This window comes from Thalassophryne amazonica, chromosome 10, assembly GCF_902500255.1.
Source record: "Thalassophryne amazonica chromosome 10, fThaAma1.1, whole genome shotgun sequence".
Lineage (NCBI taxonomy): Eukaryota > Metazoa > Chordata > Actinopteri > Batrachoidiformes > Batrachoididae > Thalassophryne > Thalassophryne amazonica.
The window spans coordinates 2,711,613-2,738,482 of record NC_047112.1 but is presented as its reverse complement, the minus strand read 5'-3'; the positions used below and the strand labels follow the sequence as shown (position 1 = coordinate 2,738,482).

General features: G+C 41.1%; 2 protein-coding genes across 5 annotated transcripts in view; one reads left to right on the top strand and one right to left on the bottom strand.

Moving 5' to 3' along the window:
* Positions 1-3,880, bottom strand: part of rab3b (RAB3B, member RAS oncogene family) — a 93,321-nt gene extending 89,441 nt beyond the window's left edge. Inside the window, exons 1-2 of the mRNA XM_034179308.1 lie at positions 3,872-3,880; positions 2,751-2,756 (exon numbers count right to left, since the gene is read on the bottom strand). The gene's annotated coding sequence lies outside the window, so the exon portion shown is untranslated. The remainder of the gene's footprint in view (positions 1-2,750; positions 2,757-3,871) is intronic.
* LOC117518228 (ELAV-like protein 1) lies at positions 1,041-25,220 on the top strand. Of its 4 annotated transcripts, XM_034179304.1 has the most exons (9): positions 1,059-1,194; positions 3,454-3,464; positions 5,277-5,341; positions 8,917-8,991; positions 10,508-10,682; positions 16,202-16,305; positions 16,935-17,088; positions 20,841-21,066; positions 24,169-25,220. In XM_034179304.1, the coding sequence occupies exons 3-9, from the start codon at positions 5,306-5,308 to the stop codon at positions 24,485-24,487; spliced, it is 1,089 nt and encodes a 362-aa protein (XP_034035195.1). In that variant the 5' UTR covers positions 1,059-1,194; positions 3,454-3,464; positions 5,277-5,305; the 3' UTR covers positions 24,488-25,220. The 4 variants fall into 4 exon arrangements, with proteins under 4 accessions (XP_034035194.1, XP_034035196.1, XP_034035195.1 ...); XM_034179303.1 differs by lacking the exon at positions 3,454-3,464 and having other exon boundaries at positions 1,041-1,198; positions 5,279-5,341; XM_034179305.1 differs by lacking the exons at positions 3,454-3,464; positions 8,917-8,991 and having other exon boundaries at positions 1,041-1,198; positions 5,279-5,341.
* The last annotated feature ends 1,650 nt before the right edge of the window (positions 25,221-26,870 follow it).

The following is a 26,870-nucleotide window of genomic DNA, read 5'->3' as shown; positions in this document are numbered from 1 at the left end:
AGATGAAACAGTCCTCTGTGATGCCAGAAGTGATTAGAAGTGTTTTCAACATCCGAGGTTTGGCAGAAAATGATTAATCCACTACAAAATATATAGAGTCCAGCGCACAGAGCAGGTGGAATTGTGTGCGCAAGAGGAGGAGCCGCTCCAAAAATAGCCCCTCAGGTCCTGCGAAGATGCCAGGCGCACGGATAATGGACTTTCTGCAGACTCGTAAGCACCACGCAAGCCGTCGCAGTAACTCGAACACAAACTGCGCCACGCTGTTGTTGCTAAGCCACAATAGACTCAAATAGGCAAAACTATGTTCACTGTTAAATAAATCTAAAGTCGTGGGATGAGGTTGTGCAAAAACATGTGACTGGTGTGCAGATGTACAGAACCTTTCAGTGCTGTGATGATCAGTCTGTACTTTGTGGAAGTGTGTGTGTGTTGTGTTTGTGTGTGTGTGTGTGTGGGGGGGGGGGGGTTAGGGTAAATGGGGGTCTCTGGCATTATTTATTTACTAAGACAGAACTGTTTAACACTTCAGGGAGTATTTTCTTTTTCTACAATTGCACCATTTGTTTGGAAGCGTGTACTAACAGTGTCATTTCCCCACCTTCTTTTTTCCTCCCGTCCCTCATCACACTCACGAGCACCACTAGCTTAGTTGATAACAACCTAAAAGTTAAATTATAAAGATAACTGAAGAGTGGCCGTAATAAATATTTAAGAAACGTAAAGTTTATGAGCAACTTGTAAACATTAACGCAATGGAGTTTGATGCGGAAGAGTTCAGAAAGATACGACTGGAATGTTTTGATGACCATTTACAGTTAGCGATGAAACTGAAAGAGATCTATCTGGGAAGAGACACATTCTGTATGTTGTCGCTCCAACGAGAGCGGCACGCTGAGCAGGATGGTGCCTTATCTCCACACCCAAACAGTGGGTGCCGGTAATGCATCGTGTTGGTTTGTAAACCGCCAATAACCTCGAAAGAAGAAGAAAAAGGAGACTTCCTGTGCGCTCTGCGCTTTGCAGCCATTTTGAAAAAAAGAAAAAAAAAAAAAGTCCGTCACATTAACTCAGGAAAAAAAGCCCGATTTTTTTTCTTTCTTCGAGTGAAACAAGTCAGAGAGAAAAGGACCCGGGCTGTCTTCCGCGGACTCTGCATCGGATCCTCGCAGGCTGGAATCGAAGCGAAAAATCGAAGGTAAAACAGAAACCTTCGAGTCTGCGATTATTCGCGCCGTTAGCTTTGATGCTAGCTCCGTTAGCTGCTAACATCCCGCCGTTTCAGGACTCAGGCTGTCGCTCAGCGTTCACTTTTAACACACATCTGCCACTTTATTATTCATCTAAATCCTTAACTTCTCACATCCATCCTTTCTTTCTCCGTAGTGCGAACAGTTCGCGGCTGTGCTATTGTTAGCATGCGATTAGCCGGTAACAACAGCAATAGTTCAGCGCTTTTCAAGCCGTCTGGAATTTTTTTCTAAATTTGCCTTTAAAGTATTTACAAATCCGCCTCATGTAGTGGTAAACTAATACACGGAGCCTTTTTTTAAATGGTGCCGAGATCATTCTGGTCTGCTACCTCCTCGGGCTGCGTCCCACTGAGCTTTTTAGGCTTTAGGCCTTCTGAGGCCGCACGAATTCTTCTGAAATGAGACGATCCAGCCCACGTGGTCTGACCACCACAATGGAAATAAATTATATTGGCAAGTCCACATTGATGGACGTTATATTTGTCAGGAGTCTAAACCATTTCAACCAGTCTCACACTAAAATTAGCCCCAGACCCCCTTAGTAATTTTAGGTTTCAGCTTTTTTTCTGTTTTGCCACTTCCATCCCTGCTTTTAACGCGGACGTGCGTCCTCTGTTTAAATAAATACATGTCCATGACTGAATCCATGGATAACACAGAGACAAATGCCTGTAACTTGCCCAAAGAAAGGTGGACAAAGTCCCTTAAATGTGTCCCAAATGTGACACTGACAATATTTAGTAAATAACATTGGGAGCTTCTTTGCACACGTTTTTGTCACAGCTTTATTCTTGAAAATCGTTCAGTATTACGACAGTAAGAATAGGTGTATAAAACTACATGTAATTGGGACTGGACTGAAAAGTGCAGGAGCTGAAAAGAACGCTGCTGTGTAGGGCTGAAACGATTAGTCGAGTAACTCAAATAATTCGATTACAAAAAATGTTCGAGGCAAATTCTGTGCCTCGAAGCTTTGTTTAACATTGTAGTACATATGCCAGGCCTGTGTGTGGCGCTGCAACGTCCGCAGAAAAAACAAAAAAGAGAAGACTGGAGCATAACAGCTAATCAAATTAGCAACGATAGCTACCGCTTTCCAACATGACACAGAGTAAAATAAAGCCTTTTAAGATAACGATGGTCCACGCTAATCATCTGAAATAGACTTACTGTGCATTTAAAGCAAAGCAGTGTGTTTGTCTATTTTTAAAAAAACACAGTTTGCTCTATGTGGGGAGGGACTATTGACCCGGTGGCCGGCTGCTGTCTCTCTGCCCAATGTGAGGGGCTCTCAGACCGGGCGAGTCACAGCTCTGTCCCCGGCCACTTTGACAAACAGCAGAAGTCCACTCTTTATTCTGTGTTTCCCTCAGACTCACACTGAGTGTTTGACTTTTCAATTTTTGCTTTTTTGGGCAACACACAACACTTCACAAACACGGTATCTTAAATAAAATAATAATAAAAAAAACTGACGTCGAAGCTTGCATGTTCAACCTCCAGCTGAACTGCAGCTGCTGAATTGCAGAGAAAGAGGGATTTAAAAAAAAATCATGCAGGGACCCAGTCCATCAACCTTTACGAAAAAACAAAACAAAAAAACAAAACTTAAAAATGGTTAAATTTTACAAGTTGGAGAAAACAAAACAGAAAGCCACATCCCATCGCCATTTCAGCAAAATGCCAACACTTTGGCGCAGTGTCATTGTGCCCTTGCTTAGGGAGAGCCCTAGACTATTGATGCTTAAAAACGCAGAAGTACTTTTTATCCGATTACTCGATTAATCGCCAGAATAATCAATAGAATACTCGATTACTAAAATAATCGATAGCTGCAGCTGTACTGTGCTGCGGTGGCTGCTATTTCGCTGTATTATGTTACTAAGCCATATATACTGGTTTATAACACAAAACTGTCAAGAGGGGGAATAAACATAAGTGTAAAGATGACTAAATATAATCAGAGTAGTAAATTGATCAGTCCGTGTCCGCATTGACTCCTCATTTCCACCAGATGCTGCCGCTGATGCACAATGTGAATTCTGCCTTCTAAACAGCTCCTACATAATCGTCTGAATCATCTACCTGTTGTCTACCTGCTTCCACGTGTACAGAAGGGCTGGATTGTCATTCCTACATTCATACTGTTGCCCCAAGCGCCTTGGGGCAACTGTTTGTTGTGATTTGGCGCTATATATAAAAAAAAATTGATTGATTGATATTGTTATATTTAATAAAAAAAAAAAATCATAGGCGCAGACACAAGGCCAAAACACTGCCACCAGAGTGCACAGGGCACCTGACAAAAAAAGGAGCTGTGGTTGTGATTATTTTTATTTTAGAAATCACTGGTTATAGTACTAAAAAAATCATTAGTGCAGACACCATGCCAAAACATTGCCATCAGAGTGCACAGGATGCCTGGAAGTGCAGGACGGTGCACAAAGAAAATGTTGAAATGTTCAAAAGTTCTGGCACGTATTAACTTTGTACCACTTACGTGAACTAGTCGTGAACATTGTGCAACCTATTTGAAAACACTGTCATTGTGCGTAGTGCATCTGAACGATTATGAGAGTGATTATGTGAAAAAACTCAGCCATCCCTTTTCTAGGCACAAACAGCAGAAGGAAATGAGATGATAGTTGGAGCTGCAAGCTAACTGCATGGCACATAGCAACTAATGCTTTTCCTCATCATACTGCACTAAGACCTGGCAGTGTCATGTGATTAAATTCACCTATCAGGATAAAGCTGTAACTAAATGGCAAATTTCAAACTGAACATAACACACTCACTCATCTTCAACTGCTTATCCAGGATCATGGGTCACGAGGGCTTCAGCAGGAGACCCCAGATTTCCCTTTCCTGGGCTGCATTGACTGCCTCTGATTGGGGAGTCCGTGGTGTTCCCAGGCCAGTATGGAGATATAATCTCTGCACCTAGTCCTGGGTCTTCCACGGGGTCTCCTCCAAGATGGACGTGCCTGGAACACCTCCCTATGGATGCGCCCAGGGGGGCATCCTTACCAGATGCCCAAACCACCTCAGCTGGCTCCTGTCAACGTGAAGATGCAGTGGCTCTGCTCCAAGCTCCCCACAGATGACTGAACTTCTCACCATATCTCTAAAGGAGACACCAGCCACCCTCCTGGGGAAGCCCATTTCGGCTGCTTGTACCCGCAATCTCGTTCTTTCGGTCATGACCCAACCCACTTGACCATAGGTGAGAGGAGGAATGAAGATTGACTAGTAGATCGAGGGCTTCGCCTTTTGGCTCAGCTCCATTTTTGTCACAACAGTACGGTGGCGCGAATGCAACACCGCCCCTGCTGCACCAATTCGCCGAACAATCTCGCGCTCCATTGTCCCCTCACTCATTGTCCCCAAGTGAAGTATTTGAATTCCTTCACTTGGGGCAAGACCGCATTCCCTACCCGGAGTAGGCAATCCATCGATTTCCTGTTGAGAACCATGGCCTTGGTCCTCATCCCAGCCACTTCACACTCGGCTGCGAACCGATCCGGTGAGTGTTGAAGGTCACAGGCGGATGAAGCCAACTGGACCACATCATCTGCAAAAGCAGTGATGAGACCCTGAGCCCACCAAACTGGCAAGCCTCCTCCCCCTGACTACTTCTCAATATTCTGTATTGATATTGTTTTACCAATCCATTACAATATATTTACAATAATTACCTTTGAGAAAAGAGAGAGAATGGTTTTATCAGCCAAGTTCTGAGAGCAAATGCGTCATCAGCTACGAAATGATTATTTTATATAGTGTGGCGTCTGGCAACAATGCAGGTCGCATTGGCACAATGAATTGTGTGGCATTTCGGGGATCAAATTGATGGCAGTGTCAAGGTACCTTTAATTTCTAACAGAGGTCCAGAGTCTGTTGGTATGGCTGTCAAAACAACTGCAGTGGGATTAGCATTAAAACACTTGTCTGCTAGCCTTGTCTGATTCATTGCCAACATCAAGTGTTGAATAAAATCAATGGGGTATCCTGATTTCTTTTAGGCAGCCACAAGCATCTGAATCTGTTCCATGGCTTCAAGACGAGGACACATCAGATATCTGAAGGTAGGCTGAATTAAAGTTGTGATTTATCAGCTTCAGAGGAAAAGTGAGAGCATCTCAGCATTCTGTTTAAGGCCACAAACCTCTGCAAAAACTGCACACATTTAATGTTGAGGACAAATAGAATAGAATGCTTTTTATTGTCATACACAAGGTACAATGGAATTAAAAGACAACAAACAACACATGCTGAGTCAGTTAACATGACCAATTTATTTCTGGTTTAATTTTTTTTGTTTTAATAATTAAGAGCTATATGTATTTCAGGTTTTTCTTCCCAGTGTCAGATTTTCACAGGGTTTGTATGGTTTCCATGTAATATACACAATATATAACGGACTTTTGCTCACATTGGACAAAACATCTTATTCGACTGCAGTGCATTCCCATTAAAAAAAAATCTCATGTACTGGGTAGAGCAGCACTGACAGTCGCCGATTTATTTATTTATTCTTCCTCCTGTCTTCAAACCAGCGGGACCAGTAGTCTGTGGTGCACCTGCTGCATCGGACGCCGCAAAACACTGACCACTTTTATGTTTTCCCTCCTTCCTGTCCCGTCATACTTTAAAAGTTTTTTGCAGTGTACAGTTGATTGCACCTGCAATTCATGGAGGAAATTGTACACCTTACCTTTTGATTTGGAGGTTGTAGAAAGAAGAGCTCATTGGGGGACAAAATCTCCAGAATATCCACAAACCAAAAAATCCGGAATAAGCATAATCCAGAAAAATTGCATGAAGACGTGACTGAAAGCTTTAAAACTGTTACGCACATCGTCATTGCATGATACAGAGTTACAGAGCTGGAGAAGCATAAATCGGGATTTAGGATTTTAAGGTACCACTCTGTGCCCAGCGAATTTAGAAAAAAGGGTGATTCGACCAAATGTAATATTTTTAATGCATTTAATGCCCACTGCTTATTTAAGGCAGGCATTTATTTATTTATTTATTTTTGAGGAACTTTTGACCCGGTCATTAAATGAGGCCGGTCCCGATTAGGATTCTCTGTAGATCTTTCGGAGCCTCCTGACTGTAACTAATCTGTTACATACGTACAACAGATTTAGTCAGTTTTATAAATATAATAGATTTAGTCAATTTTATACATATCTAGGGCTGCAGCTATCGATTATTTTAGTAATCGAGTATTCTATCGATGATTCTGGCGAATTGAGTAATCTGATAAAAAGTACTTTTGGGTTTTTAAGCTGCAGCTATCGATTATTTTAGTAATCGAGTATTCTATCGATGATTCTGGCGAATTGAGTAATCTGATAAAAAGTACTTTTGGGTTTTTAAGTATCAATAGTCCAGGGCTCTCCCTAAGCAATGGCACAATGTTGCTGTGTCACCACGCAGATTGTCATTGTTTAATGTATCCCTTTCTGGTTTCCTGGGTAATTATTTGTTTTTTCACATCTAACATCTTTACAAGTTTTGGGATTTTTTTTTTTTCCTGGTGTCAGGAACTCAGTACTCCCCTGACAGTGGACCGTAAGCACAGGCGTTCAGTCAGGCTGCACGTGAACGTGGTCACAGCCTGTGAAAAACTGGTTTCCCGAGTGCAGCTTTTCCACAAAAGCCACATTGATAAAGCCACTCTGCACCCTGTCGATGAAAACTTGACATCAAGTGCATGTAGAGCAGAGCGCAGGCAGCGGACCAAACCGTGTGTTTTTTAAAAATAGACAAACACGCTGCTTTGCTTTAATGTGCAGTAAGTTATTTCAGATGATATGCATGGGGGCTCTTTCTCTTAAAAGGTGTTATTTTACTCTGTTGTGTTGGAAAGCTGTAGCTTTTGGTGCTACATTGATTAGCTCTTACACGGCTTAAGTGCATGTTCTAGTCTTTTTTCTGGGGACGGTACAGCGCCACACACAGGCCTGGCATATGAACTACAATGTTAAATGGAGCTTCGAGGCACATAATTTGCATCAAACATTTTTTGTAATCAAATTATTTGAGTTACTCGACTGATCGTTTCAGCCCTATACACATCATAGGTTTTGTCCATTTTATACATATAAGGGATTTCGGTTATAACGGACAAAATTCACTGGCCCGCCTGAATCCATTATATGCAGGTTTTACTGTAATTCTTTTTAGAGACGCCTGAATGGGTAATTATAATGGTTACTGGTTGATTCAGGGACTTGTGGCTGTCCTCAAGCGTTGACCTGTAGAACAAGTGTCTCATTGCAGGAAATCTGAAGGAAATAAACCAAGGCCATCTCTGAAAGATTCAAGGTGATGACAGGGGTTGTTCAGTCAATTGTATAAGAATCTTGGCCTGCCCAGATTTTGCATAATTTAGCAAGGTAATGCAAATTGACACCCAGTGGTGACAGAACTTTGGTTTGAAACTGCCAATAGAACCACATAATCAAAGCTAAGAAAGTGGTGAAGAATTAGAGTCATTAGATAAATCCTGTCACTATTCACCCTTATGAAAGCACTCGGGCACCGTGGCCTAATGGGCTGCTGACCCTCCAGGAAGTCTGTCCTAAACAGTTGATGTATAGTTTTGGGAATAATGTTTTCTGTTCTCACAAAATGGCATTGTTTGGCCTTAATGATCAGCAGTGTGTATGGATCAAAAAAGCACAACATCGTCCCAACTGTACAGGATTTTGGGGGTGCTTTCCTGGGAGGGAGACTTGTGCACTCCATTAAAATAAACCGTTTCATGAAGAACAAGCTTATCTTTAAAATCTCAGCTAACACCTGAAGACACCAGCCAGTTAGTGCACTTGCTTTGAGATTAGAAGGTTCCCAGTTCAAGACCACCCATGTCCATTCTCCATATAATTTGGAGTTGCATCAGGAGGGGCACCTGGCATAAAACCTGTGCTGAATCAACATGCAGAGCCATATTGGAGCTGCTGTGGTGACCCCGAGTGAAAGGGAGAAGCTGAAAGAACATACTGGTTACCTAAGACACCAGCCAGAAAGCTAAAGTGGAAGTCTTAAAAACCTCATACACCTTGTAGGTTAACTCTAAAGAGGAAGCTGATTTATGAACATCTGCATTTAGAGTCAAGAACCTATGTCACTTGATTTGACAATATAATGCCATACTTTTTTTTTTTTTAAGGGGACGTCATGAGATGAACAGTCTGTTCGTACTTTGAACTGACTGTTCATTCATTCATCCATCCATGTGTCCATCTGTGTTGTACAGGAAAAGCTGCAACATAAACATTTAAACAGAATGGGATGACATTTGTCAGGTTTATCCATTATCTTCCATCTGGAATGAGTTTGAAGAGCATTGTGCATGTGTGTTGCTGAGGAAGCGGTCAGGAAGCAGTCTGCTGATGTGGGAGATTTGCATTGTGTTATCCAGAATGTCAGGTTCTGTGGAACTGTGTCTTCTCAAGGTAAAGTGTGTTGACTTTGATCATTGGCTTGAGTCTGGCATGTTTTCCCTCATAGACAGTAACAAATGATGAGTTTCAGGTAATGATGCGCTAAACTGAACAGTGGTCAGTCTTCACGTTAGCTGATGAACTATTTTTAACACTCCAGTTTCTATTATTATGTTGTGTATCAGTTGTGTTTATTGTTTCAGGTGTGTGAGGTTCAAACCGCTCAGGGAGACAGCAGAGACGGTCAGCATACTGCCAAAGGAGGTGCCTGCAACAAGGTAACTCCTGCTGTCTGACTGGCTGAAGCCAGCTACCATGCATTTTATGCAGCAAGTGGAAGAAGTGCCTGAAACCCAGGTGAAAACTTTGAATTTTGAGGAGCTGCAGGAGTGGATGCAGTTTCTTCCTGCTTCCCTGCTGAAGTGGCAGTGATTGAGCTGCAAAAGCTGTTGGTGTCTTTTCCTGGAAGCACGCCACAATAAAAACACTTCAACGTTGGTGTGCTGGTGGCTGTGCAGTGTGAGCAGAGTAACAAGCTTTACTGTAAAATGAAAGGTGGCCGTCTGCTGTTGGCAGAATAATGGGGATAAACGCAGACTCTGGTTAGCGGCCTGAGACGTTTGGTGTTGTGCAAGAACCACTGCTGTTGACAGATTCATAGCTTAGTGGTTTGTACAAGTGAAGAGAACTTCCCACATTGACCAGTAGCCTTGTTGTTACACTTCGCTTCAGATATGCATTAAGGATGGCACGTGCCTGCTGCTTACTGCTCAGTCAGGTAGTGCTTTTCACATAAGCGTCTCTTCATCTTGTCTGCATTTTCCTCTTTTGACTCAGCACTGTACAGGCCCATAGCCAGAGGAGTGAGCAGTTGAAAAGCCCCTTGCCCTTCCTCGTGAGTAAAGGACCACCATAGACAATGTTTTAGAGATGTTTTACATGGAAGAAGAATGTGTTTTTTATCAACTAGAATGTCATTCAGTCAGTATTATTGAGGTTGCAGTTTTACTGCTACTGTACAGTGTTGCATTTAGTGGAATTGATGAGCCATAAAGGAAATCTGGATTAAGATATGAGTAAAGAGGTGGCGCATGGGTGAGACAGAGTATGACCTGGGCAGGACAAATGAAGCTTAAACACTGGCGAGCTCCACTATCAAGCTAACTTCAGTTGGGGGAATCTATTTAAATCACATTTGGGGGTTGAGCAGTGGTTCATAACTGTTCTGCTTTGGTGTGGGCATTAAAAATGATGACCCACTTGATTTTAGGCAATTTTAGGTGGGTCAGCAACCTAACCTCATAAACCTAGTGATAACTGCTACAAATGCTGACACTGTTGGTATCCAAGATTACATCACATGATAATTTGATAGGATGTAAATACCAGCATGCACACAGGTTTCAGACCATCTGATTGCAGACTTAACGTAGGCGTGCTCATAGCTAAATTTAACTTGCAGTTTGTTGTATTACATCATAAAATGCAAACTCCCCATTTATGCGTTGCTTAATGTTTTGTTGTTGTCATGGTCTGATTTATTGAAGCATTTTACTCTTTGCGTATGAGGAATGATGTTCACACAGAAATCCATGTGTTTTTTGCTCGTACTTTTCACATCCAGTCTGTGGACAAGAAGCCTTGTTAGCGTTTAATGATTCTACAGCGTGCGCACACACCCTTAACCCGTTTAACTTTGCTGCTACTAAGGTTAGCTCAGTGATGTGGCTGCATGTGTCCCTGCTAACGCGTGTCCAAAACAGGAGAATAATGTCAAACTTTCTGTTGTTGCAGTCGGAGATGTTCGATAATGGATTCAGCGAGCAAATGGTGGCAGAGGGTCCGGATAACAGAACCAACCTGATTGTGAATTACTTGCCGCAGAGTATGAGCCAGGATGAACTGCGCAGCCTGTTCAGTAGCGTGGGAGAAGTAGAGTCTGCCAAGCTCATTCGCGACAAAGTGGCAGGTAAGACAACTGCTGTAGTAATGCTGCCATGGTTCTACGACAGTACGAAGTCTGACTGTGGAGCAGTCATCCAGGTTTAGGGTTTATAGCGTCAAGGACAGTGAAACAGAGATTGTTCAAATTTAAAATAAATACATAAAAATGCATGATGCACAGTATGCAGTTATCGTTAAGGACATAGGGGTGCTACAGTACTTTTTTTTTTTTTTTTTTTTTTTTTAAGGCCAGTGACACTTTAACTTTTGATTCTAAATTTTCATGTCAAGTTTATTGAATTATAGTGTTTCAAGACGAGATGCACTGAGGTTCTCCCCAGAACTTTAGAAAATCTTGGAGCTGAAATTTAGCTTGTAATGATCACGGTTAAAAACTAATATATTTAAAATAAGCCTAAGTCAAAAGCGAGAAACGAGTGTAAAAATATGACAGTATGAAAATGCGTGCTTATCTTGTACCATGCATTTGATCAATCCATTAAAAATGTGTTTACCATAATGTCACATGTTTTGCCTCACTGTAGGGTTTATTTTTAAGTGCCCCTCTGGTTTTGCTTTGTGTAAGATAATTTTGTTTAATTTGTGTATAACTGTGCAATATTCTATATTTATATATTTATAATCTTGTTTTATTTAATACCCCATTCTTTTATTAATGTAATGATTGTGAATACATTTTTGAAAAACATTTAAATACAAGGTCTGTCCAAAAAGTAACGGACCTTTTTATTTAAAAAAAAAAAAAAAAAAACTATATGGATTTGAATCACGTATGATTGCATCAGCCAAGCTTGAACCTTCGTGTGCATACGTGAGTTTTTTCACGCCTGTCGGTTGCGTCATTTGCCTGTGGGCAGGCTTTGAGTGAGCACTGGTCCACCCCCTTTGTCGGATTTTAATTGTCAGGGAAATGTCTGAATGATTTGGAGCTTTGCTGCATCAAATCTTTCCAGAAATTGTGAGAGACAGCCAGGTGGACACCATTCGCTAAATTCAGATGGCTTTCGGGGACGATTTTATGGGGATCACACAGATTGAGGAGTGTTACAGCCGATTTAAAGACCGCCCACAGCGCCTGAGAGCGCGCTGCGTTCCGAGCGGCAATCGACAGCCTGAAACGACCAGATCATTTCCAAACTGAATGCTGTGTTGTTCCGGGGCGTCGTCTGACTACCACAGAAATGGCAGAAGACGTGGACATCAAGACTTTTTCGGCACATTCCACTGTTACAGGAGTTTTTGTCATGGAAAGAAAAGCGGAGGAATGTGCCACTGTGCTGCGATCAACACAGCGTTCAGTTTGGAAATGATCTGGTCGTTTCAGCCTGTTGATCACCGCTTGGAACGTGGCACGCTCTCAGGCGCTGTGGGTGGTCTTTAAACCGGCTGTAACACTCCTCAATCTGTGTGATCCCCATAAAATCGTCCCTGAAAGCCATCTGAATTTAGCGAATGGTGTCCGCCTGGCTGTCTCTCACAGTTTGTGGAAAAACTTGATGCAGCAAAGCTCCAAATCATTCAGGCATTTCCCTGACAATTAAAATCCGACGAGGGGGGTGGACCAGTGCTCATTCAAAGCCTGCCCACAGGCGAATGACGTATCCGGCAGGCGTGAAAAAACTCACGCATGCGCACGAAGGTTCAAGCTTGGCTGATGCAATCACACGTGATTCAAATCCATATAGTTTTTGAAAAAAAAAATAAAAAGGTCCGTTACTTTTTGGACAGACCTCGTACAATCCAATTTTTGATGCCACAGGGCAAAAATTGACCAAGCATCAAGGGCATAAATTTTAGTATTACTACAAAGAGTACAAAAAAAGCTTTAGCACATATATAAAACTTAGGTTTGATTAACATGTAAAGTGTGTGTGTGTATATATATATATATATATACACATACACACACACATTATGCCTTTAGAGTTTTTCATGTTTGTTTTTTGTTATGTATGAAATTGTCAGTATAATGTTTAATTTTACTTTGAAGGATGCAGGGTTTTTCCTCTCAAGTCATATGAAAAATTTGTGTTATGTTATTTGAAGGGACGCTGACATCTTTAAATAGAAGTAAGGCCTGGCAATATGGCAAAAAATATAATCATGTCGTGTTTACCCCCACGCACAGGTGTGCACACACTGATCGATTTCTAGATTTATAATGATAGAGAATTTGACAAAGCTGTCAGTTTGAAGAGTATGACTGAAGCCTGAGGAAACCAGAGTGTTTATATTATTTGAACTTTAGAGTACTTCATGAACAAAAAAATAATTTAATGATGTGAACATTTATCTGTTGGGGTGTGGAAAAAACAAAACCATTTACTTGCCTTAAGTCATATGTTAGCCTGCCTTGTAATGTTGAAAGCTGTGAGAACGATCACAAAGTATTTCAATTCATTTTTTAATAATGGAGCCTTTATTGTCATTGTACATATACATACATATAATGAAATGTGTCCTCTGCATTTAACCATCCTAATTATAGTTAGACACAATACAGCCACTAGGGTCAGTGTGCCACCACAGTTTGCCTTCCAGGGACCAACTCCAGATGTAGAGACGCTGCCTTGGTCAGGGGCAGAGAAAGGAGCAGACCCTAAATAAGCATAATTTATTGACAACAATATATGATTAATGACTATCTTGTAATTCAGACAATGGTAAAAGCACCCAGCCTCAGCAGGAACACAGCATCTGTCCAGTTTGCTGTCACAGATTAGGTTTTTTGTTTCTGTTGTGATATTGTTGATTTTGTGTGACCTGTCAGCTGACTGCAGTCAGACACCCCAAAAACAAGCTTTTTCTTTAGTGAGGGTGACATGTTTTACTCGGATTGGTTGCCTGAAAAGGCACTGCAGTGACAACACAGCACCTTTCTGAAAAGATCAGAGATTTTAATAGAGGTGTCCAGATCAGGGTTTTTATTCGTTGGTCTTTTTGTCCCCAATCAGTCATTTAATATGGAGTATATGCACAGAACACATTAAAGCAAGTCCAGTGCTTGACAGTTTAACAGCTCTGCCAGACATGCGGCTATCTTTGTTTCTATTTATTTTATTTCAAATTAAGTAAACTTTTGTTTTTCAGCAGTCAGACAGGGACAGTAATATTGTTCGTACACTGCTTTGGTTGTGTAATTAGTGCTGTCAATTGATTAAAATTTTTCGTCATGATTCTTCAAATGACTTGCAATTAATCACACTTTTTTTTCCCTCCCAAACTGCTTAATGTTTCAATATTCTTTTGAATTCCAGTTAGTGCGGAATTGTTTTAGTAAAACACCCTGTGACTGGATCATGTTGTTGGTGGTGGTGTTATGTGAAAAACTGTCTTTAGAAGTAATTTTAATCATAGTTTTAAAATGTGGCACTGCTTTTGAAACATTAGCACAGACTCGCTGCTCGGATATGAAATAAAGTGTGGGGAAAAATGTTCCATATCGTGTAAAATTGTACAAGAAAACATAAATTACACACAGTCCTGGTTCAAGGTCATTAATTTTAATATTTAAAAAGTTGGAATTTTATTTGTGTGTCATGTAATCGTAAAAAAAAATGTCAATCTGAATCAAGCTGGACAGAAGAACGTGGAACAAAGTGGAGAATTTCTGTTCAGCTCGGTGCTTCTCTCCTGCTAACGACTGCTGAACCCTGTCAGGCAGTCATTCAGGTTTTCACAGTAAAAGTCTTTGCAGCGATGCTGGTTCTGACTTTACATTAAAATGCTTTTATTGTGACTCTTATTTGGGACCAGGGCTATCTGAGATTTTATTTAACTTTGCTTCCTGTCTGTGACCTTCATCCTTAAATCGGTGTTTTGTTCAGAAGGGCACATGGGACCCGGTTCAGAAAAGACCCTGTATGAAGTGCGTTATTCAGGTTTGCTTTATGTTCTCTGTGCTCACATTAGTGTGTGAGCACGAACTGGGCGCCACAATCTGTGTTCCAATTCTGTCAATACAGATGGCAAAGAATTTTGTTCCATGGAACTTTGGTGTTTGACCCAAACACTAACAGAATTCCAAGTTACCAAATTTCTGTTGTGTGCTGTGTGAAGTGACTGGTGCTGTGTTTGCTGTACTAGTTGTAGTAGGAGCTAAACTTTTTTTTTTTTCAGTCTCCAGCAGCTGCTTTAATTTCCCCTTTGATTATAACAATTTCTGTTTCTTTTTTCCAAATAGAAAGTGGATGTTTCATACTTTTTTTTTTTGCTGTGAAATTAACAATTTTTGTTTTTCTTTCAGTTTTTCAAATCTGAGATGTTTTTGTGAGTCCAGGTGTGATTATTTTTGCCTTTTGTAATATTTAAATGTTTTCTGTGCTTTTATTATTAAGATATTTGTTATATGCTGTTATATTGTGCACAATGACAACTTTTATTTTTAGCAGACAGTCAGTGGAAACTGGTAAAAGCTTATTTTAATGTAAAGCATAAATGGAGTTTATTTTTTTTATTTTATTTTTTTCTTCTTCTTTGTTTATGTGCTGTTGAATCCTTGTAACTTTTTTATTTATTTGTATTTATTTCTCCCCAGGCACTGATGATGTCTGTAAAGACAATCTTATTCAGGTGGATGTTTTTGGCACTGAATCTTTGCTCAGAGTGATCTTCCTCAACAGCTGGAAGACCAAATGTCATCAGAGGACACAGAATTGTCAAAACAGACACTGTCAGAAATGTTGCAGCTGAACAACCATGAGTCCAGAGTTCACACTGACTGATCACTGGACAGACGAGCAGGAATTCACTGTTTGAGTCCCATTAAATTAGGCCTGTGCTTAGTGTAGAGGAGAGGCTACGGATCTGCCTGGATGGGACTCCAGTCTGACACAGGTGGATGGGACATTGTGGGTGTATTGATCAGTGATCAAATTTAACAGCGGTCAGCATGAACTGATCAAATCCTGTGATGGCTAGACACAAAGGATGTCCAAATTCAAAGAAATCTTGAAATTGCTGTTTAGTTTTGTAGAGCGGGTGGCTGTGTGGATAAAGAGCCAGGTTTGAATCCTCATGCCGCCTGTTTGTGTCCTTGGAGAGGACGTTAATTTACATTGTCTCAGTCTGCCTTGCACTGGTGTCCCGTCCAGGGGCCTCGTAGAGTCTCTGCCGTTTGGAATCCAGAGACACTTGGCACTGACACCAGTGGGCTTCAGGGCCTGTTAAGAACTTCTGGTCACTGTCAATTTTCCGCTGAAGTTTGATTCACAAAACAAACAGACAAGAGGTCACAAGTGTCAAAATGTTAGTGACATTAATGTGTTGGCTCATTTCGGAGACTTTAGAATGAACTTATTTTTAAATGGGGTGGGGGGGTCGAAGCTTAAATCTTGAGCCCAGCTGATAAGGATGTCTCACTCTGAGAAACCTTTCAGTGCGTCAACCCTTTTTTTTTTTTTTTTTTTTCTTTCTTCTCAGCGACTTGGTTCTGATGTTAATCTGTATTTAATTTGTCGATATGGCCTGTAATGAGACACTTTTTGTTCTTTGATTTGGTTGCTTTCCTTTGTGTTTCTCTAGGCCACAGTTTAGGTTACGGCTTTGTTAACTTTGTTAACCCTAATGATGCAGAGAGGGCTATCAGTACCCTCAATGGCCTGAGGCTACAGTCTAAAACTCTCAAGGTAAAGTGCCACAGGTGCTCTTTTTTTTTTTTTTTTTTTTTCTTTTCTTTTCTTTGTCTCAACTGATAGATGTTATGTCCTCCAAGTTGCCCCAGCCTGTAGGGGGCATGCTCTCCTACAAACTCATGGATGATGGTATTTTTGATATGTCTTCTCCCCCAACTATTTATTTATTTATTTATTGGATGCCGCTGTCATGTTACTTTTACTTTCTCACTGAAATTTTGTTTTTCTTTAACTTTTGACACATGTTAACACTGAATCCACAATATGACCAAATGTTGGAACTTGGAGAATATATCTTTATTTTTTATTTATTTATTTATTTATTTTCCCCGCCACTAAATTGCCTTTTCATAACAGATTCTGGTAAAACATTAACGTTGTAACATTGCCTATATGTAAGAATTCAGACACTGACTTTGATTTATACACACAGTACCAGTCAGAAGTCTGAAACACTTTCCCATTCAACTGAAAGGAAAAGTTTCCAAGCTTTTGACTAGCACTGTGTGTATCCTGGATGTCATCACTTTCTGGGTTTTTTTTTTTTTTTTTCTCTCTCTTTCTTTATCTCTTTCTGATTGTACCCACACAGACTGAGATGATACTGTTCCATTTCCCTGCAGGTTTCTTATGCCCGGCCAAGCTCAGACATGATTAAAGATGCTAATCTGTACATCAGTGGGCTGCCTAGGACACTGAGCCAGCAGGAGCTGGAGGACATGTTCTCCCGCTTCGGACGCATCATCAACTCCAGAGTGCTGGTGGACCAGGGTTCTGGTAAACTTACACAAACACATTAGATTGGCATAACTAATGAATTGGACATCTCTTAAGTCTGGTCGGTACCAGAACCCTGAAGCCTGCCCTGCCTGTGGTGCTCTGCGGGTGACTGTTGGAATTGTTAGTGTGGTCCAGCAAAGTGTGAACCATTGCTCATTCAGGCTGAAACAATGCATCGGCTGCTCGTCCACAGAGCAGCCGATGAGAGACGCCATTACAGACTTTACCGTGAGCTGTGCGGCGTGCTGAAACTACAAAACAAGCTGCTGAAACATTGTTCTGCTGCAGGAGACAATTTAAAGTTTATCAGTGGCTGGTTTGAGCAAAAGGACCAGAATGGCGGCCTGACTTTTTTTTTAATTTTTTTTTTTTTATCGTCATTTATAAAGAAAAGCGAATGCTCTGGTACGTCTTTGACCTTATGTTTCAAAATCTGTTTGGGAAGAATTTACTTAAAATCGTCTCCAATTAAACTCTGGCCTGCTAAATCTGCATTTTATGGTTCTTCTGGACACAGACTTTCTAAGTTTTGGGGGGTGGAAAAAAAATCTAACTTTTTTTTCCACCAACTTTATTAATCTCACAAGGGGCAATTTCATTTGAGTAGTCATTTAAAAAAAAAAAAACAGACTCATGGAGTTAAAATGAATAGCAATAATTAATAAGCAATAATGGCAGATTTCACAGTTTCATAAAGAGGGTACGGCCTGTCTTGTGATGATGGTGTGAAGAACAAATTTAGATGGCAGTGGTTAAAGGAAAGACAAGAATGGTCTTTTTTTTTTTTTTTTTTGTCTTCCTGTCAGGAAAACAAACCAGGGAGGTAAGAAGATATTTTTATTTGGTTATCACTTTCATTATGCAGAAGACAACAAATGTTGTCATTAATGTACTTTTTATAATATTTAAGTTGGGGTCTAGACAGATAAGCAGTGATTTTCCTCAAGCCCTCATCTGAAAAAGTGAATAAATGAATTTAGTACCTTGCAGTATTTGTATTTTAAAAAGAAATTGCAAAAGCCAAAGAAAAGAAAGATGAATGCAGGCAAGAACTGGGATTGTCCCGGTGAAACCAACTGGACACCCAGATATCTGTACATTAGGTGGCCAAGAATTTGAAAAGAAAGATTATCAATAGCTCCAAAGCTCCTGCCAGAACTATGAAAACTCAGAAGTGAATGAAGTTTTAACAAGTTGCTTTAATGTGCCACAAATCCTTCTGTTGTTCCATTTGAATTGATACTGAGAATTATTTTTGAGTTCTTTGAATTGTCATTTCCTTTACTGTGTACTTTTCTGAACCACAGTATGTTTTTTGGATTAAAGACTGGTAGCACAATAGAAGTTGTGTGGAAAATTGGGGCAGAAAAATTGACCTGACCCAAAAAAAGTAGGTTTTGTTGTTGTTGTTTTGTTTTTGTCGGTAAATAGACCTGAAAATACACCAGAATGCATCTGAGATTTCAAATTTTTATGGAGGAGAACCCCCAGACCCCCTGCCAGGGACTTCAGGTCTCTCGCTCACTCTCTCTTCCATGGCCCACTTTCATCACTGATGTTAAAAGTCCATGTGGGCCAGGGTCCGTGAGCAAAAGGTGCACAGTTTGTTCTTCAAATGTGTCATTTACAGGCCTCTATGCCAGACATAAACAGCAGAAAACTCTTTTTACTCGGTCTGTTGTGTTCACACAATATTGCCTGGGGTAATTTCTATGGATTAGTGCGCTTGGTTTCAGTGTAGAAGGTTCCCGGTTCAAACTCCACCCCTACTACATTTCTCCATGTAACGTGGAATTGTGCCAAGAAGGACATCCGATGTAAAAGTTGTGCCTAATTGACATGCAGATCCAATTTGGATGGGCTGTGGCAACCCCAAGTGGAGACAAGGGAGCAGCTGAAGGGACCTTTGTTTTACAAAGGGTATAAGGTACAGCTGGGTGTGCACAGCGCTAATGGTGCATTTGGATCTATATGGGGAGGATCCAAATGATCCTCCCCATATGAAGTCTGTCCCTTCTGAGCAAATATTTGATTATTGACTTTTCATCAATAAGATTAGAAATCAGGCCCATTTTACCAAAATCTTGCTGAATGAATTGAAGACTATTATCCAAGTAGCAATAATAATAATATTGAATGGAATGGGGGTTAGTAAGGTTAGACCTTACTTGTGTGAAGCGCCTTGAGGCAACCTTATTGTGATTTGGCGCTATATAAATGAAAATAAATTGAAATTGAATGGTCACACCATAGAATCTCTGTAAGTTGTGTGAAGTCCTTGCCTTCCAGGGCTGTGAAAACTCTGCGGGATTCCACGGATTTCATCATGGGGAGGGGGGTGGGGTGGGGTGTTAATGATGTACTCTTTAATCGTGAACATCACTGAGGTTTTAAAATGCTTATCGCAAAGCGTTCTCTCTTTTTACAACATCGTGTAAGTTTTATAAGTCCGCGGACACTGATATGTGTGTTACAGATACAAATCAGTTTCCTCGGATCCGCAGAGTTTTGCGGAGGAAAAATGCCACTCACAGCGTAGCTGTTAACGGCAGTTATCGTAAAGCAGGACTGGTTGGTTGCTGCGGCGACGCTGTGTGGCTCCTTTGTGACGCTTAAAGCTAAACTTAGCATGTGGACATTCCAAACTTTTAGAGCTTTCACGTTTTTAAAAGAAGATTTGTGCAGCTTGTCTGTGTCACGGACCGACGTCGCACAGAGAGAAGATGGCGAGAAAGACGGATTGAAAAAAGGACAAGAATCTGTGGAATCGTCGCTGGCTTCATCAACACACCTGAAAGTTAAAAGAAACGGGAAAAGTGAACTGTACCCTCTCAGGAAACACGGTAAGAATTTTTCTCTCCCTGGAAAATAAACATTCTGCTGTTCAAACAGGATTTTAGACAAGATTATGTGACTTTTTCAGTAATCTAGACTTTCTTTCATTGTAAAAAGACATTGTGACTTTGAATGGATTTAGGCTGCATGAATTTACACAAGAATATAAGTGACTTTTTACTATAAGGTATGTTATTGATATTTTACCCTGATTTTCCAAATATTCTACAAGCTTTAGCTGTGGTTTTTGAAATGCATTTACAGTCTTTTCAGTCTTCATAAATTTCATGTAGTTTAATTGTTCTGAGTTAATACATAATTTGGTTTACAGTTAAAAGGAAAATCGTTCCAGGTCCTACTTCCACGTCATATTCTGTTATTTCAACATCATCATTGACAGGTCAAATAAAAGGTTGAATATAGGATCATTTAAATATCCACTAATTTTGAGATTTGTTCTTCCAGGAGATGCTGAAAAAGTGTCATTAGATAAAAAAATTTAATTGTGGGGCTCCACAGGGCCTAGACACCCCCCCCCCCCCCCCCTCAAATTTTCCTCGGATTTCACAATTTTCATTTCACAGCCCTGGCCTTCAGAGTGCTCACACACATCCAACAAACTGGACTTTGTGGGCAGAGTATGCTTGCCGTGGTGTAGGCTGCATAGTGCAAGTTCACCCAACAGAAAGAACCCACAGAACCCTGTGTTGTGAAATTGTATCCTGTTTGTGGTGCCTTTTTCTTCTCCTTCATCCTCACTTCTGAACCAGTTATGATCCAGTCAGAGAGAGTGTGTTGTAGGAACACTGTCAGGGTGTGTCCTGTAGTGTCTTGTTCTCCTGGGTGGCTTCACCCCTTAAATGTTCAACTGCTGTCTTAATGTGCAGAAATGAGTCATTTTATTGGATGTTCAGGTCTGTCGAGAGGTGTGGCTTTCATCCGATATGACAAGAGGGCGGAGGCTGAGGATGCAATCCAACAACTTAACGGACACACGCTGCCTGGAACTTCAGAACCAATCACAGTCAAGTTTGCTGTCAACCCGAATCAGACCAGGAACTCCCAAGTGATGTCTCAGGGGCACCATGGCCACTCACGGCGCTTCGGTGGACCCGTCCACCACCCGCAGCAGAGGTTCAGGTGAGGTGGCGATATGTGGTCAAGCTCACCTCAAGCTGTTTTGAGGTCTCTTGTGTCGCCAGTTAAACGGTTTCATAATGGAACAGCTTTATTTTTATTATTACTATGTTTGTTTTTTAACTCACTTTAGTATAACAGTAATGAGTTTATGAAAAGAAATTTATATATATGTGTGTGTGTGTGTGTGTGTGTTTACTTTATCGTCACTCTTTCCTGTCTGGCAACATTTTCTGTTAGAACAGTAAGAGTCCAATTCAAATCTGTGATGTTAGAACGTAGTAATAACACTGTATTCTAATGCGTGTGACAGACTATTACTTATAGGCTCATCATCTCGCAAATATAGAAAATAAGATTCTTTTTATGTGAAAAATTAAGTTAGAAAATGAGACTGCTCCCCCACACACAGGCCACTTGGATCATTGTGTTCAATAGGCATAAAATAAACCATAAAATATTCACATCTAAGAAGTTGAACTCGAAGACGTTGGAAATGAAAAATAAATAAAAAGCTCAGTGATTAATCACTTTCAAAATAGTTTTAGGTTAAAGGTATACATATGGCTACTGAGCTTTTTAAGATTTAAGGCATAAAAACAATTTCCTTTGGCACCACTATAGTTTCATTAGTTAGCCTTTAAATCAGAGACTCATAATATGACATCAACAATACAATCAAAATCTGCCTCGTCTACAGAAATTCAATAGTTTCCCTGAAGGGTAAAAAAAAACAGACAGACTTGAACTACTTCCTGCATCAACACGTACAGTCTGACAGTGACTTGGAGGGCTTTCTCAGATTTGCGCAAGGGATTCTGGGAAGCACACAGTGACAGCCAATCAGAGCAGAGCGGCACTGTGATGTTATTGACCAGTCTTTCTGGCTGCTAATCCAACATGGCAGAATGCGCTCCAAAACTGTGGTGTTTCTCTGATGTTACGTAAACGTTAGTGCGAAATAAACAATTCTAAAACTAAAAATGGACGTCGGCATGCACATTACCTGTATGTGCATCACCTGTGGTCAAAGATAACTTCAGGTATTTTCAAAAGCTCATGCACGTGCACACGTGTGCCCTCCTGCAGATGCTGTTTAAAGGAAAATAAAATACTTGTTATGGAATTCCCCCCATAAATATGTTCTCTTCATGAAAAACTAATTCATGCATTTATTTCCTCTAGGCTGGACTATTGTAATTCATTATTATCAGGTTGTCCTAAAAGTTCCCTAAAAAGCCTTCAGTTAATTCAAAATGCTGCAGCTAGAGTACTGACGGGGACTAGAAGGAGAGAGCATATCTCGCCCATATTGGCCTCTCTTCATTGGCTTCCTGTTAATTCTAGAATAGAATTTAAAATTCTTCTTCTTACTTATAAGGTTTTGAATAATCAGGTCCCATCTTATCTTAGGGACCTCGTAGTACCATATTACCCCAATAGAGCGCTTCGCTCTCAGACTGCAGGCTTACTTGTAGTTCCTAGGGTTTGTAAGAGTAGAATGGGAGGCAGAGCCTTCAGCTTTCAGGCTCCTCTCCTGTGGAACCAGCTCCCAATTCAGATCAGGGAGACAGACACCCTCTCTACTTTTAAGATTAGGCTTAAAACTTTCCTTTTTGCTAAAGCTTATAGTTAGGGCTGGATCAGGTGACCCTGAACCATCCCTTAGTTATGCTGCTATAGACGTAGACTGCTGGGGGGTTCCCATGATGCACTGTTTCTTTTTCTTTTTGCTCTGTATGCACCACTCTGCATTTAATCATTAGTGATCGATCTCTGCTCCCCTCCACAGCATGTCTTTTTCCTGGTTCTCTCCCTCAGCCCCAACCAGTCCCAGCAGAAGACTGCCCCTCCCTGAGCCTGGTTCTGCTGGAGGTTTCTTCCTGTTAAAAGGGAGTTTTTCCTTCCCACTGTAGCCAAGTGCTTGCTCACAGGGGGTCGTTTTGACCGTTGGGGTTTTACATAATTATTGTATGGCCTTGCCTTACAATATAAAGCGCCTTGGGGCAACTGTTTGTTGTGATTTGGCGCTATATAAAAAAAATTGATTGATTGATTGATTGATTATAAGGTTTTGAATAATCAGGTCCCATCTTATCTTAGGGACCTTGTAGTACCATATCACCCCAATAGAGCGCTTCGCTCTCAGACTGCAGGCTTACTTGTAGTTCCTAGGGTTTGTAAGAGTAGAATGGGAGGCAGAGCCTTCAGCTTTCAGGCTCCTCTCCTGTGGAACCAGCTCCCAATTCAGATCAGGGAGACAGACACCCTCTCTACTTTTAAGATTAGGCTTAAAACTTTCCTTTTTGCTAAAGCTTATAGTTAGGGCTGGATCAGGTGACCCTGAACCATCCCTTAGTTATGCTGCTATAGACGTAGACTGCTGGGGGGTTCCCATGATGCACTGTTTCTTTCTCTTTTTGCTCTGTATGCACCACTCTGCATTTAATCATTAGTGATTGATCTCTGCTCCCCTCCACAGCATGTCTTTTTCCTGGTTCTCTCCCTCAGCCCCAACCAGTCCCAGCAGAAGACTGCCCCTCCCTGAGCCTGGTTCTGCTGGAGGTTTCTTCCTGTTAAAAGGGAGTTTTTCCTTCCCACTGTAGCCAAGTGCTTGCTCACAGGGGGTCGTTTTGACCGTTGGGGTTTTACATAATTATTGTATGGCCTTGCCTTACAATATAAAGCGCCTTGGGGCAACTGTTTGTTGTGATTTGGCGCTATATAAAAAAATTGATTGATTGATTAAAATGAGCTGGAATTTTACAAGATGTTTCTAAAACAAACCCACATTATAATGCTTGGATTTCACTAGAAACTAAATTTTGTCAGTTTGGTAAAATTTGGGTGGCCCTCCAGCTTTAAGACTGGATGAGTCATAGCGGCTCTGATGGACTGGGTTGTGGGTCCAGTTGGAGACTAAGCTGTGATCCCTTTGGAATATCTGGATTCGCTGATTGCAGAACTTCAGAAGCTGAGTCCTGCATCCAGACTGAGATCCAAGCTTTCGGTGCCTTGCTGGCCCGTGGGCCGTGTGTCCGTTTTTGTGGTATCTGCATTGAACTTGATTGACGCGTGGTTAATAACGCTACTGTTGTCCTTCAGGTTCTCTCCGATGAGTGTTGATCACATGGGCGGTGGTGGCACAGTCTCTGGGAGCGCATCTGCTGGTTGGTGCATCTTCATCTACAACCTGGGTCAGGATGTTGACGAGGGCTTCTTGTGGCAGATGTTTGGGCCATTTGGCGCCGTGGTCAACGTCAAGGTGATCCGAGACTTCAACACCAACAAGTGCAAAGGTTTCGGCTTCGTTACTATGAGCAACTACGAAGAGGCGGCCATGGCCATCCACAGCCTGAACGGATACCGGCTGGGAGACAAAGTCCTGCAGGTGTCCTTCAAGACCAGCAAGGGTTACAAGTAGAGCCGGCGCAAGTACTTCCTGTTTGAAGGATAAAACGGCCTCACCTATTCCCCCTCACTTACTGTAGCTCGCACCTGAGCTGCCGTTTCCTCAAGCTGCAGTTGGATTTTTGTTTTTTCCCAGCATGCCCTCTGACGTCAGGTGGCGTGACATCACTGCAGTTGTTGTTCACTTGTCCATGTACATAAAGTGAAGTCCTGAAAATGTGGACATGGCCAATAGCCTGACCAGCTACACATAAAATCAAACCAGTTGACTGCTGAGCAAATTTAACCCCCCCCCCCCCCCCCCCCCCCAAACATTTTTCTGTTTCTTAGAAACATTTTGTTTTATATTTGATATTTTAGAATCATTAAGAAATAATGTTTTGGTAACTTTTAGCGCTGTCGATGTCCTTTGATCTCTGATTCTGGACTGTTGGCCTTTAAATGTAGTTTCTGCAGATTCTAAATAAGCTGTGATTGACAGCACAGCGAGCCAATGAACAGAGCCAGGGGGTGGAGAATGGGGGAGCCACCTATTTTCCCATAATTACATGTTGGTTGTTCTGACTGTAAACCTCAAGTATCTGGTCAGGTTAAAGCCAAGTGCATGCTGGGTAACAGGAGCGGTGCAAATCCACATTAATGTCGTGTGAGAACTTTTTTCTTTTCCTTTTTATTGTCGTCTTTCTGCGGCAGCTTCTTTGTGAATTCGGCCTGTTTGACTGTAGAATAAATGTCAGTTGGAAAAACGTGAGCAGTCTGAGGTTTTAATTTTTTTTTTTGGTTCAGGGACTCCGGTCCTCCTCATTGTTTCCTCTCCTGACAGATGTTTGTTGGAAGTCTTTGGGTTTAGGATCAAGACTCAGTCCAGACCCTGACCCAGAACTTGCAGTGTTTCAGTTAATCCCTCTGACATCGGTACTGACTGATCGCTGGATCCGATATAAAAAGTGTTCGATTACTAGTTTGAGATGCAGGAACCTCCTGTAAGTTCCCACTGTTCGACTGAGCCTGGACATGGAGTCAGAGATGTTTGAATAATTACCAGCTGGGAACTCGTTAGGAGTTCATCAGTCACGCTTAGCAGCAGAAATGTCCATTTTGAATTTAACCCGTTAATTTCAGGAAGTGGATGGACGGTGAGCCTGAATGGTTCCACGCGCTGGAATTAAAATGCAGTGATCTCAAATGAGCTCCAGGAACTGGGTTGGCATCAGTTAAGTATGCGCCTATGACCTAAATATGGCGCCTGCTGCTCTGGATGTCTCAGCTGTACCACTCTGAGAGACTTTCCAGGCTGTAGTGCTGAGTTTGCACTTCATGGAATGCGTTTTATTTTATTTTATTTATTTATTTTTTTGGCATTTGGGAATCCCTTTATTTGATGTAGTTGAAATTCCCCCCTGCAATCTTGTTTTTGAACAGCATTCCTGTGGTTAGTGGAAGTTAGAAAATTCTGTGATTGAAATTTCGCATTGAAAAGGTTGAAGAAATGCGGTTTATTAGACACCCATGCAACAAATGTCACTCATACAACAAAACTCAAAGTAGTCAAAGAAAAAAAGACAAGAAGAAAAAAAACAATACTCGGTGCCTAAAGGCGTAGGCAGAAGCAAAGCTTATCAACGCCTACACCCCTCCAACAAGTAAAATCACACCAGGCATATGTGCCTGTCCATAAATGTTCATTTCTAAACACATTCTGAACAACAGCAGCTTATAATTAGAAGAAAACTAATATTTCCCAAACACCTCCAATACAAGCTGGTTACCATCTACATATTTCAGTAGAAAAGGTTCAAGTATAACACCTTCATACAACACAAACCACTTAATTTGTATAAATATTTGAACCGGTTGGTATCTGGACATCACTTGAGGTAGATTTATTCCATTTTTTTTAGGACCACAAATGGAGACACGAGCATTTCCTGGTCGTCCGAGCGCCAGCAGTTTGAAAATGATACAAACACCTTAAATTATACATTCCTTATATTTGTGTAAAATATTCTTGAATTCTTTTTTGCTTTATACATCAATTGAACAGTCTTGAATGAAATTGTATCAAGTTTTAATATTGATTTAATGACCAATGAGTTGGTGTGATCCCAATACCGTGTATTGTGGATTGTTCTTAATGCTTTTTTTTTTTCTTTTTCTTTTTTTTGAAGGATGAATAATGGTTGCACTGTGGTTTTATAGTTATTACCCAGACTTCTGCACAATAAGTCAGGTAAGGTGTGATCAATGCACAATAGAGTATGTAGTGATTTACCATCAAGAATGTGCTTTGCCTTATTTAAAACTGCAGTACGTTTAGATGTTTTCTTTTCAATATGAACTTCCCAGTTAATTCTATCATCAATAATCACACCTAAAAACATGCTATGTTTACCCCA

Excerpts from the sequence above, each read along its gene's own strand:
- LOC117518228 (XM_034179303.1), top strand. The coding sequence starts at position 5,306 with ATGGCTTCAAGACGAGGACACATCAGATATCTGAAG. Across the intron at positions 17,089-20,840 it reads GCTGGTGGACCAGGGTTCTG|GTCTGTCGAGAGGTGTGGCT; the intron begins GTAAACTTACAC and ends TTGGATGTTCAG. Across the intron at positions 21,067-24,168 it reads CACCCGCAGCAGAGGTTCAG|GTTCTCTCCGATGAGTGTTG; the intron begins GTGAGGTGGCGA and ends GTTGTCCTTCAG.